This window comes from Astatotilapia calliptera, chromosome 10 (genome assembly GCF_964374335.1).
Source record: "Astatotilapia calliptera chromosome 10, fAstCal68.1, whole genome shotgun sequence".
Taxonomy (NCBI): domain Eukaryota; kingdom Metazoa; phylum Chordata; class Actinopteri; order Cichliformes; family Cichlidae; genus Astatotilapia; species Astatotilapia calliptera.
Genome location: NC_137431.1, coordinates 20,931,190 through 20,943,734, shown reverse-complemented (window position 1 = coordinate 20,943,734; position 12,545 = coordinate 20,931,190). Strand labels below are relative to the sequence as shown.

Sequence of the window (12,545 nt, the reverse complement as noted above, 5' to 3'; positions counted from 1 at the left end):
TGTAGAACAGTACAAGCAAGCGAGGTACAAAAAAAGGTTTATTTTCCTATTTACAGCCACAATTTTGTCGATGAAATGAAGAAAACACACAAAAAAGGCAGAGCTCAAGAAATGAAAAGAAACTGAATTTCCAGGGACTGCTTGACATATCATATAGCTTATGTTTCCAGAGCTTCAGCTTCATAAAATGAGGCCCACCTTAATAAGTAGTGAAATGTGTAAAAACCCACTTTAGTTACAAAAGAGAAAAAAACAAAACACACAATTAAAAAAATGTGCTATCCAGTTCTTGTATTCTCATCACCTTTAGTTGGTTCATTGACATTTGGATGTTCCAGAAACATTTCAATGAAGAGCTGTCACGATCTCACGAGCATCAACGAAATAAAACCTATGCTTTATGTCCGTTCGAGTGTTGCGTCCTGTGACGTAACAGAATCAGCATGCACAGAAAAACATGAATACGTTTCTGGACATGTATGCACATGAATATCCAGCCATGGAAGCCTGACTGTAATATGCATGTACAGAATGTAAATAACAAAAAACAGGCCTGTTTGTAGTGACCACCTACAGACACGTAACAAATGGTGTCACACTTGTTCACTAAAGCCACTGTTTTGATGAAATATTTTAGCTAGCCAGTTCTAAGACCAACAGATTTTGGTCTCTCAGTAGTTTTTAGAATTGCTGCATACGTCTGCATGTGCAGGCTGCTGTTATTTGTTTGACGCTCACAAAACTTCCAGACGTTCCAACTTTTCACTTCATTTATTACAAATCAAACAGACAATCCAAATACTACATAAAAAAACACGTTAAATTACCAGGATATCCTCGCATACTGAAAACACTTTCAATGGTTATGTAACTTCATTTTGCTTATTTGTTTCTTTTCGCTCTTTAGCTTTTTGCGGTCAGTCTCTTTGAAGGCAGGCTACTGACCTTAACTATAATGAAATTAGATTTGTATCTTCTCCTACTCACTTGGTACAGCAGAGAGGCTTGATAGAGTATTTTTTACTGGTAATCAACTTAACACATCTGCTACTATTCACCCATCTAAAATACCAAGCAGGTGTAAAAGATCTCGAATACTTTCAGGAAATAGTGGACCTCAGTTATCTATATTAAACCCTTGTTGACCACCATGAGTAAACAGGTGAGCTGGAGTCTGTGACATTAAATCAGTGTGGTCTCAAACAGGATTTTTTTTCCCACAATGCACCTTGCACACTGATAGTAACTGTAAACAATATTTGAACAAACAAATGTTCCAGACTAAGAGAAGGCAGAGAACATGCAGATATATAAACTGGGAAGCCCGTCTCAGTCCTGAGGTTTTGACCTTGTGTGTAATTGTAGGGTTAGTGTTGGACTTTTAGTGAGGTTTGGTATGAAGGACTTTATGTTTGTTCTTGTGTTTGACAAGCGGATGATGCATTGGTTGCATCCACTCCAAGTCTTTGCGCTGATAATATAGTCCCTCCTCAGTGGTGCTGCCTCTTAGATAGGTACCTGCAGAAACAAACAGGCACACATTCAGCGCATATTTTAAACACATTCAGTTGAGTTCATGTTGATTTGGGGAAATGTACAAATGACACTGGGACACAACATTAAAAATGAGTAACTACATAATGGAAGAACATTTAAAGCCTTTACCATGTACTAGAGATGGACTGATCCGATATTACGTATTGGTATCGGTCCGATACTGACCTAAATTACTGGATCGGATATCGGAGAAAAATAAAAAATGTAATCCGATCCGAAGTATCACAAAATCACCTCACAAAACGTGCTACTTGGCGTAACTCAGCTCGGCGCATCGGAGCAGTATCTGTCACGTGATAGAGCGGCTGTTGTCTGCGAGACCTGTTGGCGGTCTGTTGGAGCATTTGGAGCCTCGCTACATGCTTCCTAACCGTGGCATTTCATCTCAGCGAAAACTATCCCACAGAAGCAAAGCAAGTGTGTAAGTTCATCCCTGAATGTTTGCATAGTATTTCCACGTTACGCTTAACAACTGATGTATTGAGCCACAGCTGGACTGGCCATCGGAGTTCCATATTGAGGTGAAAAGGAAGCAATTTGTCCCGTACTTCAGCTAGAATTCAAAAATAGACACAAAGCTGGAGTTATTCTGTCTTTGCTGCACAGTTGCATCTACTTCTCTCATTCACTTCCCCTTCCTCTCCTGTTATTACTTCAAACATGAAACTGATCAATGATCAGCTGATCGGCTTTTCTGCCGCAAGTCCTGTCTTTCTTGTTTGTTTATCGCCCACTTTGCGCTACAAAGAGGAGACCAGCGGATAAACAACAGCAGCACGTTTAAGCGTGATAAGCTGTTGTTAGAATTTATTTAATATTAACTTTGTAGTATCAGCTGATGTTTGCTGGAGCCACAGCTGTAAAACCTGCTGGTCATGATATGGTTTGGTTATCTGGTGAGAGGGAAACATGAAGATGAAACCAGGAGATGTCCTTACTGGATCATCAGAGCTGAACAGGTGATGGAGAAACAGGTTTACCTTTTAGGTGACATGAATGAGTTGAAGGGAAGTTATGAACTGTTTCTGAGAGACAAATAACACCAGGATCCTTTTTTAGGTAGCTGACGGCTGGTAACTGTGCAGGGGCGGGTCTAGCAAAGTTTTGTCGGGGGCCAGGTTGGGCATTAACAGGGAAAGGGGGCCACAAAGAAATACTTTTCTTTGTTATGTCCTTTAAAAACTTTGAATAAATAATTATCTGAATCTTACAACAAAAGTGGTCATCTGATTAAATGTATAGAAATCCATTATTGTATATAGTAACTAATAAGTCTAATATACACCCTAATAAGCTATAGTACTTTTTCCTTTGGGAAGGTACCATCTGTGCAGTCTGCAATTCTGTTGAAGAAAGATGTTGAATCTATTTAAATATTGTAGAAAAATAATTGATTTCTGTGCATTTGTTTTACACTTGCATTAAATTAAAGTTGATTACATCAATTAAGGGCGGGGGGCGGTTCCTGAATATTTTTGCTGGGAGTTGGCAACCCTATTAGTTAGGTTGCTTAATATTCCCACTAAGTTGACCACAACATATTACTCAAACGACTGGAGAACTGGGCAGGTCTTTCAGGAACTGTACTAAACTGGTTCAAAACATACGTAGAAAACAGGAAATACTTTGTATCAATAGGTAACTTCACATCTGAGCAGACAAGTATCACATGTGGAGTTCTCCAAGGTTCCATCTTGGCACCCCTTCTGTTTAACATTTACATGCTCCCACTGGCACAGATTATAAACAACAACAAAATAAACTATCATAGCTATGCAGATGACACACAAATATATATCACAATGTTACCAGGAGACCAAGGCCCTGTACAGGCTCTTGGTAAATGCATTGAGGAAATTAATGACTGGGTTGTGCCACAATTTTCTCCAGCTAAACAAAAACAAAACTGAGGTAATAGTCTTTGGTGCCAAAGAAAAACAATTACAGGTCACCAGAGAACTTCAATCTATACACCTAAAAACCACAAACCAGGCGAGAAATTTGGGTGTAGTGATGGATGCAGACCTAAACTTAGAAAAACACATTAAGACAATAACAAAATCAGCTTACTATCACCTCAAGAATATTTCAAGGATAAAAGATCTGATGTCTCAACAGGACCTGGAAAAACTAGTCCATGCATTCCTCTTTAGTAGGCTGGATTACTGTAACAGCATCTTTACAGGTCTACCTAAAAAAATCAGTCAGACAACTACAGCTCATTCAGAACTCTGCTGCTCGAGTCCTCACTAAGACCAAAAAGTGGACCACATCAGTCCAGCTCTGAGGTCTTTACACTGGCTGCCTGTCCGTCAGAGGATAGACTTTAAAGTTCTGATGCTGGTCTATAAAGCTCTGAATGGTTTAGGACCAAAATACATCAGTGACCTCCTGACCCAGTATGAACCTTCCAGATCCCTCAGGTCATCTGGATCCGGTTTTTTATCAGTTCCCAGAGTCAGAACCAGACGCGGACAAGCTGCATTCAGCTTTTATGCTCCTTATATCTGGAACAAACTCCCAGAAAGCCTCAGATCAGCTGAAACACTCAGTTTATTTAAATCCAGGTTGAAGACTCACTTATTCTCAGCTGCATTTAAATGAAGCACCAAATCCGCACTTAAGCTTAGATTTCAAAACTTACATTTTAACTACTGATTTTATCTACTGTTCTGATTTTACCTGTTTTGATTTTTGATTTTATATACTGTTTTGTTTGTTTGTTTGTTTTAATCAATTTAAAATCATTGTTTTTGTTTCTAATGTCTCTGTAAAGCACTTTGAATCACCTTGTTGTTGAATTGTGCTATACAAAAAAACTTGCCTTGCCTTGCTTGCTTACTCTTTAAAATACCAGAATATGGAGGATGGTGTAGGTTTAAATTTATTAGATTGATCAGTGTTGCTGAACTATAAAATGTTTTGGGTTGAGTGTATTTTTTGCATACAGGTATAACAGAATAGCTTCAGTCTCTTGTTTTTTAAAACTTGAGTATGAACTTATACAAAATGCAGCAAGATATTTATATTAAAAAACAGTTTTATTGATTACAAAATACGCTATATCGGATTCATATCGGTATCGGCAGATATCCAAATCAAATTTATGATATCGGAATCGGTATCGGACATTAAAAAGTGGTGTCGTGCCATCTCTACCATGTACCATGTACAGCACAAACAAATTATATCATAAGTTGAACAGTCGATGAAATAACCAACCATGTACAGTCCTACGGCATCACAGATAACAAAAATAAAGCTAAGAATGGACACAACAAAGTGCAAAGGGGAAATTTGCACTGAGATCTCACCTTTTAACCTTTCCATCACAACTGTAAATAAGAAAGAGCTCAACACTGATCCCTGATGTAACTCTACCCCGACCCTAAACTCATCTGTAATTCCTACTGCACACCTCAACACTGTTTCACAAATTTCTTGCCACTGGTGAGTTCCTCATTGAGTACCACAGTTACTTTCTTTGCTTGGGATGCAAAAGTCTCCTTCTTACTTTAGATTGTGTTCATTTATCCCCAGAATTGGATGCATTTTTTAGGATGAATTTTATACTTTAAATAATCTGAAATCAAGTAAAATTTAAGTAAGATTCATGTGTGTGTTGGCATTAGATGTTATTTTTTAATATATCTAGTATTTTCTTGTAAATGGCTGTTCAGGTCTAGCAGGTGCTGTAGGTTTGAAGTATGCAACTACAACTATGCAAATGATACTGTTTAGCTTTTCAATGAGTGCGTACCTCTCCCAGTGTTTGTGGTTGAGTCCACTGAAGTCGTCAAGCTTGGCGATTTCTTTAAGGTATTGAGACAGTTTATACAGCTCTCTGTCCCGCTCCCTGTTGAGGTGGGCCTTCATGAAGGGTCGGATCTAACACAAATTCACAACAACAAATAAAGAGACAGCTTCATTAAGATCTGTAGTTTATTGTACCAAAAGAAGAGAAAAATGGTCAAGATAATTGTATGAACTAACCAACCTTAAGTCCATTCTGTGGGTTCATAAGAAAGTTTCTTCCAATGTCATCAAACATAATGGTGTTCTTCCTGTTATAAAATTCTCCGTACTTCCCCCATATCACACCTAAGGGCTTCACCTGCGGAAGCCATAAAATAGATTAAATCAGTGCCATGATGTTTGCACAAAGCAGTAAATGTCCTCCACAAACATCATGAAAAAGAGGTATTCAAGCACATTTTGTCGTCACGGCGCGTGCAGTCACACCTAGAGTGCTAAATGACTTACCAGAATGTAAACAAACAAAAAAAACCCCAAACAACAACGATGTGATACATGTCACCTAGGACCATAAGCCAGAAACATTCCCGAGAATTTACATAGTTACTTAGCAAGCACGACGTGTATACAACTTTATCTAGTGACAAATCTCTGACAAAGAGATATCACCACTCTTATAAAATAAAATAATTTATATACTCAATAGCCTGCAGATAGGTGGAGAAAACAGAAACTTTTGCACATAGACCTGGGGCTAGATGTAGGGGTGATTATTTTAAATATGATTAGCATCCAGGAGGGTCTTTCAAATTTATCCTCACGACAAATCCATATTATATATGTGCTTCCCATTTGACACCCCAAGACTCACATATGTTTTCATGCACAGTAATCTTATTTAATGAAGTTATGAAAAATTATACCTTCATACTATGATTTACTTATCTTTTTTTCAGGCCCTTGAAGTACAGAGGGGTGGTTCTTTTTAATATTCAATTGTTCCAGCAGTTTTAAGCCAAATCATCTGAAGCGCACTACCAAAATCCTGCTTTGGTAAATGGTGAATGAAATGGGTTTTATATCGCGTGTGTGTGTATAACCTGCTCTGAGCATCAACATCGTGGCCTATATCATAGTCTGACAAACTAAGCTGGACAAGCTTAATGCCTAAGATGTCAAGTAATAGAGACAGGCATTGACTGTTTTATCTCGTCTGATGATTCACTGGAGAAAACAAAAAAAGTACATTCCAAAGAGCGTTATCACCACATGGTGTTTAGTTGAAACAAGTGACAGCATATCTATTTTTTTTTACCACCAAACTCGTCTTCTATTCGTGATTTCTTTCTGCGTCAAAATTATTTGGACACTTTCTACTGTAACTGTGAAATAGAGAAACAGCATTTGCGTTCACATGTTCAAAAAATAATTTGTACAATGAAACAAATTAAGGTCCTGAAGATGTAAAATGTATTTTCCCTTTTACTCAGTTTACTAAACTAGAGGGGGGAAAAGCAATTTGCTGCGACACTCATGATCATCTATTGACTCATTCTCAGATATTGAGCTCTGAGAGAGTGCTCAAAGGCATCAACGGGAGCATCAGGCTAAGGACAGCCTGGACAGAATGAGAACAAATTTCCTGACCTGGTTTGATGTATTTTCCATTTTGGCTGTTTATTTCTGCAGCTCAAACTACTTTAAGCTATTTTTCATTATCTAAAATGTAACACATTTTAAGAAGGGTTTTTTAAAAATAATTTCTGTATCAAGTGTGGTGCATATCCTTTGTGAAAGCACCAATTATAAACCAGTGAAGGTTTCCAGATCCAAGGTTTCACATTGTTGACTCATCACATGGAATTTCCACCTGCAGTGACTTTATGACACCAGCTAAGATGACAGGGCATGTTGCTCATGACATCATTAAAGGGTGGAAGTTAGGCTACGTTCATACTGCAGGTCTTAATGCTCAATTCCGATTTTTTTGTCTGCTCGTTCACACTACAAATAAAATGCGACCAGTAAACGTGCTCTAGTGTGAACCCTCAAAGCGGCCCGCATGCGCAAAAGAAGACGTCACACACAACGCGCTGTTTAGACCCAGACCAAACAATATTGTTTGACTGATGGCCCTTAATATAAAGACTTCGGACTTTACGTTTCCCAATTTTTGCTTTAAGTTATTTTGTTATTTACATAATAATGTAAATATGGTAAATGGTAAATGGCCTGTATTTGTATAGTGCTTTACTAGTCCATAAGGACCCCAAAGCGCTTTACATATCCAGTCATCCACCCATTCACACACACATTCACACACTGGTGATGGCAAGCTACATTGTAGCCACAGCCACCCTGGGGCGCGCTGACAGAGGCGAGGCTGCCGGACACTGGCGCCACCGGGCCCTCTGACCACCACCAGTAGGCAACAGTTGAAGTGTCTTGCCCAAGGACACTTCACCTTGGGCAAGACACCTAATAATGATCCTTATTGCTGTTTTAGAGGAGCGGTGCTGCAAAGGATACTTGCAGATTTCTGTCAGAATCTGCAGATTATACAGTATAAATAAAATGTTCACGTTTCTCCAACGTTGTCTTCCCAACAGTTTCACTGACATCTACGCTGGATGGCCAGGAAGCGTTTGCGATGTCTTATCGGGCGCTTCTCCGGCACTGATAATTGGCGTCTGTCTTGTGTCAGTGACGTAAAAGACGGATTTAATGCGACATGACCGTCCAAACAGCAGTCGCTTTCTAAAACATCGGATATGTATCGGATTCAGTACCACACATGAAAGTGACCCAGATCGGATTTGAAAATATCGGATTTGTGCCGTTCACACTGTCATAACATGATCGGATATGTGTCGCATAGGGTCAAAAAAATCAGATTTGATGCGCTTTCGCCTGCAGTGTGAACATAGCCTTAAACTTTCAAAACCAAACCTTTGTGCATGTTGTGTACATGTGTAGCTCTCTCTCTCTCACTCACTCCTTGAGTAAACAGAACCTCCTATTTAACATTTGGAGATTGCTACAATATGACTGTAGTGTGTGTGATTAGGTGAATGATGCTGTAGGAAAAAGCACTTTGAGTGGTCAGTTAGGGCAGAAAAACTCTGTATAAGTCCCAGTCCATTTAACATTTGACCATGAAACTGTCTGTCACAGTCATGTGATGCTTGCAGTTTACCCAAAATGCCTTTTTGAGGATCATCTGAAAATAGATACTACCAATACTAATGCGTGTTTCTGTTATTCAGTATGACAAACATTAAATTCTTGGAGATGTTCCCTCTGAAACTATGATATATTCTATAATATCAATGCTCAGATTTAGTTATAGAAATAATGCTGAACAAAATTAGATTATGGCTTTAGATAATGACACTAAGATTGGATACAAATTTGATTTTCTTGCAGTGTTATGTTCAATGACCCATTAACTGCCAGAATGAATAACGCTTAAACCTAAAATAAATCCAAATATATTATAAATCATTTCTTCTTCTGTGAAAGATATGTCCAAAGCATTGATGTGTGACCACAACAGTGACACAGGCCAATATTTTAAACAGCAAGTGTACCAACCTCCACAACTCCTCTCTTTGGGGTGTGTACCGTAATCATGGCCCCACTGTCCAGCATGAACGTAATCTTGTAATTAGGGTTGTCTGTCACTCCCAGCTCCTACACACACACACACACACACACACACACACACACACACACACACAGTGGTGTTATCTTCTGATGATCAATCTACACTCGTATAATGTATGCCAACTTGGTTAACACTGCCACCTTTTGGCAACAAAATGTACAGGATAATAAAAGAAATGGTAAAGAAATAAGAGAAGTACTTGCCTTCATTTTTGCATCAATCCATTTCATACTTGTAGCAGCTTAAAAGAGAAAACACATTATGTGTGTTAATTAGTAATGAATTAAATCATGAAAGAAAAAAATAACAATTAAACACAACACAATGTCTACACACACCCAAGCACAAGAGGCATCTCAGTGAGAGGACGCGGTTCTCCAAACACATACTGGACGTTTAATTGGGTATTTACCACAATTACAAAAATGGGCGAGCTCAGTCTCTTTTTTGGTTGGTTTTTTTGTTCTTCTTGGTGGATCAGATGCTCAATTTGGGCCAAAACATCAGGAATTAACTAGACAGACATACTTATACAAAAACCCCACACTCTAACACAAAAGCAATGAACCACTGCCACAGACAAGGGAAAGAGACGGACAGATACGTACACCAAATTACAATATCGTAGTCCTCATAGGCTGATGTCAGGAACTCGTGAAGGTAGGGTCTCATCAGCTCCTGACCCGTTTCTGCACATGACTTGTGATCTGAACACACACAGTATTATTGTATGGGTGTCCATGGTAAAACAAGCAGCTGATAAACAGACAGTAACTGCAAAGCCTCCTCTTTTGTTTCTTGCAAAGCATCTTATTAAAGAGACACATGATGATATCAACTCACCAAACAGTGTGTAGTCCACATCCAGAACCAGGAGCCTCTTGCCTTCTCTAGGAGGGTTTAGTTCCTCTACCTTGTACTCTTTGACTCTTCTAGCTATTTTTGCCAGGTTCTCCTCTCTGAAGACATAAAACAATATTTGTTTCTCAAATGCACCCACACATCCACACACAAAGACAGGTTTCCTTCAACAATTTCTAAAATTCTGACAGACCTGTTCTCCACTTCAATGACCTCCTCCTCAATGTCAAAATCATTGACAACGTCATCATTCTCTGGTGGAGGGGCTAAAACGTCTTCCTTCACGAAACAAAATATGTGCACGGTTAAAACTGTATCAGTCAGTACATTATACCCATAGCATATATCCCTCAAAAATGTCAACGGCTGTCAGATCTTCACCTAAACAACCATTTTCTGATCCATTAATCAAAGCTAGCTGATTCCAAAATCCTGACTAAACAGATTATTTACAAGTTACCCCTCACCTCTCTTGTCTAGTAAACCTGAACACTAGCCAGGCACACAGTCCTTCTATAATAGTTCCAGCCAGATATTTTTTTTTCATTTTCTCTATCCACCTACCAGACTCTCCTCTCTGGTACCCATCATCATGATCTTGGTATTAGGCTTCAACTTCAACGAGCCCAGCTTCATCTCATCCTCTGCTGGTTTACCTGAGGGCAAGATGAAAGGGAAAGGAACAGAAAATATATAGAGAGAGAAATTCTGAAAATCATATTAAGAGCATGCATAACTTTTATAAAATTATATATATAAAATAAAATAATTTATATACTCAACAGCCTGCAGATAGGTGGAGAAAACAGAAACTTTTGCACATAGACCTGGGGCTAGATGTAGGGGTGATTATTTTAAATATGATTAGCATCCAGGAGGGTCTTTTATGTAGACTGCACAATTAAATAAAAGCACAAGATGAAATGTCCTTTGGTCTCACACTTGGATTGGACATCATATAGCATTATTTACACTAACTAGCGCAGAAATCAGAATCCTTCAAAAATCAGGTACTTATCATTGACATCATCTCACCTTTGACCTTGAGTCCCAGGAGTTTCTGTCTCTCTGGCAGGACCCCAGTCAAGGTCTTGATGGACTGTTTCAGGTCCAACACCGTGTCTTCCTCAGAAAGAGAACTGATGAAGTATTCCTGACCTCCCCACTTAATGATAACCGACACCGACATGACTCTTCGGTGCTCTTCACACACACATACACACGACTGCAGCTGAAGTCAGGTATGCACGCGCACCCTAAGCAAAAAATTTCCAGCAACAATAACAAACATGCACGCGCACACCTTGCAGAAGGGGAGAGACGGGCAAATTCAAAGGAAAGGTGTTAGGGTGCCACCATGTAACTGGCTGGAGCTCGACTTAAAACAAACAAGAGCAGCTTGTGATAAAACAGAGAGCCAAACGGGACATTACTATTGTTAAGCAGGTGATGGTACGTCTGGCTATTTCAAGACACAACGGCCAAATGCCACCTAATCAGCTCAGACACTGTGTGACTGTCCCTGATGCTGATATTTATAGCACAAGGTTGCTAACACTGACTAGCAACGATGTAAACACGCCGGGTTTAACAGCCAGCTCGCGAACATTAACTGACTGAGCTCCGCGGTCTGCTCACTCTTACCTGGTAGCACAAACTAACATGTAATGCTTGGCACACACTGTCAAATTTCCTCATAAAGTTGAATGAATGAACTGAGTTGGCCGTTCAATTTCATTCAGCGGGAGCCTCACACACCGCTGCTCTCTTCCTGGCGTCACGAATCTTTCCGGTAGTGACGTAATTGAAAAAGGAGGCTTTGTTGCTATAGTGACTAAAGCCGTTACTTTAAAATACAGCTTCATAGCATAAGTGCCTAAGTCATTTGACTAAGTCAATGACTTAGGCACTTATGCTATGAAGCTAACGATATATATATATATATATATCGTTAGCTTCATATATATATATATATATATATATATATATATATATATATATATATATATATATATATATATATACAATTCAAAGGATTGTATTTTTATTCAAAGGATTGTATATATATATATATATATATATATGCCATAATAAATATTTCAGCTATATTCAAAATAAAACTGGACAATTAGAACTGTCCAGTATCTAATTGTCACGGTTCAATGACTGACCACTACCTTATGCTATGCATTATGTATCTTGATACAAGTCTAATTTCACAGCAGGAAACACATTATGATTTACCATGGTCTAGAATCAGAATCAGAAATTGTTTAGTTACAGATGCACCCTTAAAATATTTATATGAACTAGAGAAACCCCTTAAATAAGGTGTAAATATAATTAAGACAAAGGCAATCAAAGTGTCATATTAAATTAGAAATAAGTTTTAAAACATACTATGTACAATATAAATAAATGAAAGTGAAAATAGTCTATGTCCACGCAAGGATAAGGATACTAATAGTATTGGTTTGAGAAGTATGTACTTCTTAAACCAATATATAAATGCTTAATAGGAATGTTTGCTAACCCCTCCCAAAAACAGCAGTCTTTTTGACGAACAAAACACACCTTTGTTCTACTATAACTTGCCTGGCGAAAGGGGAATTTATGCTTATCCGCACTGCCGGGAGAATATCTCATTCATATAAACCTAACAATTCCATAAAACTTGTAAAATCAAACACAATTAAAGTAACTA

At 38.5% G+C, this 12,545-nt stretch overlaps 1 protein-coding gene across 4 annotated transcripts; it reads right to left on the bottom strand.

The window, feature by feature from the left end:
- Positions 1 to 20: 20 nt before the first annotated feature.
- ublcp1 (ubiquitin-like domain containing CTD phosphatase 1) lies at positions 21 to 11,635 on the bottom strand. Of its 4 annotated transcripts, none has more exons than XM_026182854.2 (11): positions 11,486 to 11,635; positions 10,877 to 11,144; positions 10,406 to 10,497; positions 10,035 to 10,120; positions 9,824 to 9,939; positions 9,589 to 9,687; positions 9,184 to 9,221; positions 8,908 to 9,006; positions 5,555 to 5,671; positions 5,318 to 5,445; positions 21 to 1,518 (listed from the first exon to the last, which is right to left on the bottom strand). In XM_026182854.2, exons 2-11 carry the CDS (start codon positions 11,028 to 11,030, stop codon positions 1,491 to 1,493), a joined length of 957 nt encoding a protein of 318 aa, XP_026038639.1. In that variant the 5' UTR covers positions 11,031 to 11,144; positions 11,486 to 11,635; the 3' UTR covers positions 21 to 1,490. The 4 variants fall into 4 exon arrangements, with proteins under 4 accessions (XP_026038639.1, XP_026038641.1, XP_026038640.1 ...); XM_026182856.2 differs by having other exon boundaries at positions 10,877 to 10,963; positions 11,486 to 11,626; XM_026182855.2 differs by having other exon boundaries at positions 10,877 to 11,097; positions 11,486 to 11,625.
- Positions 11,636 to 12,545: the final 910 nt, after the last annotated feature.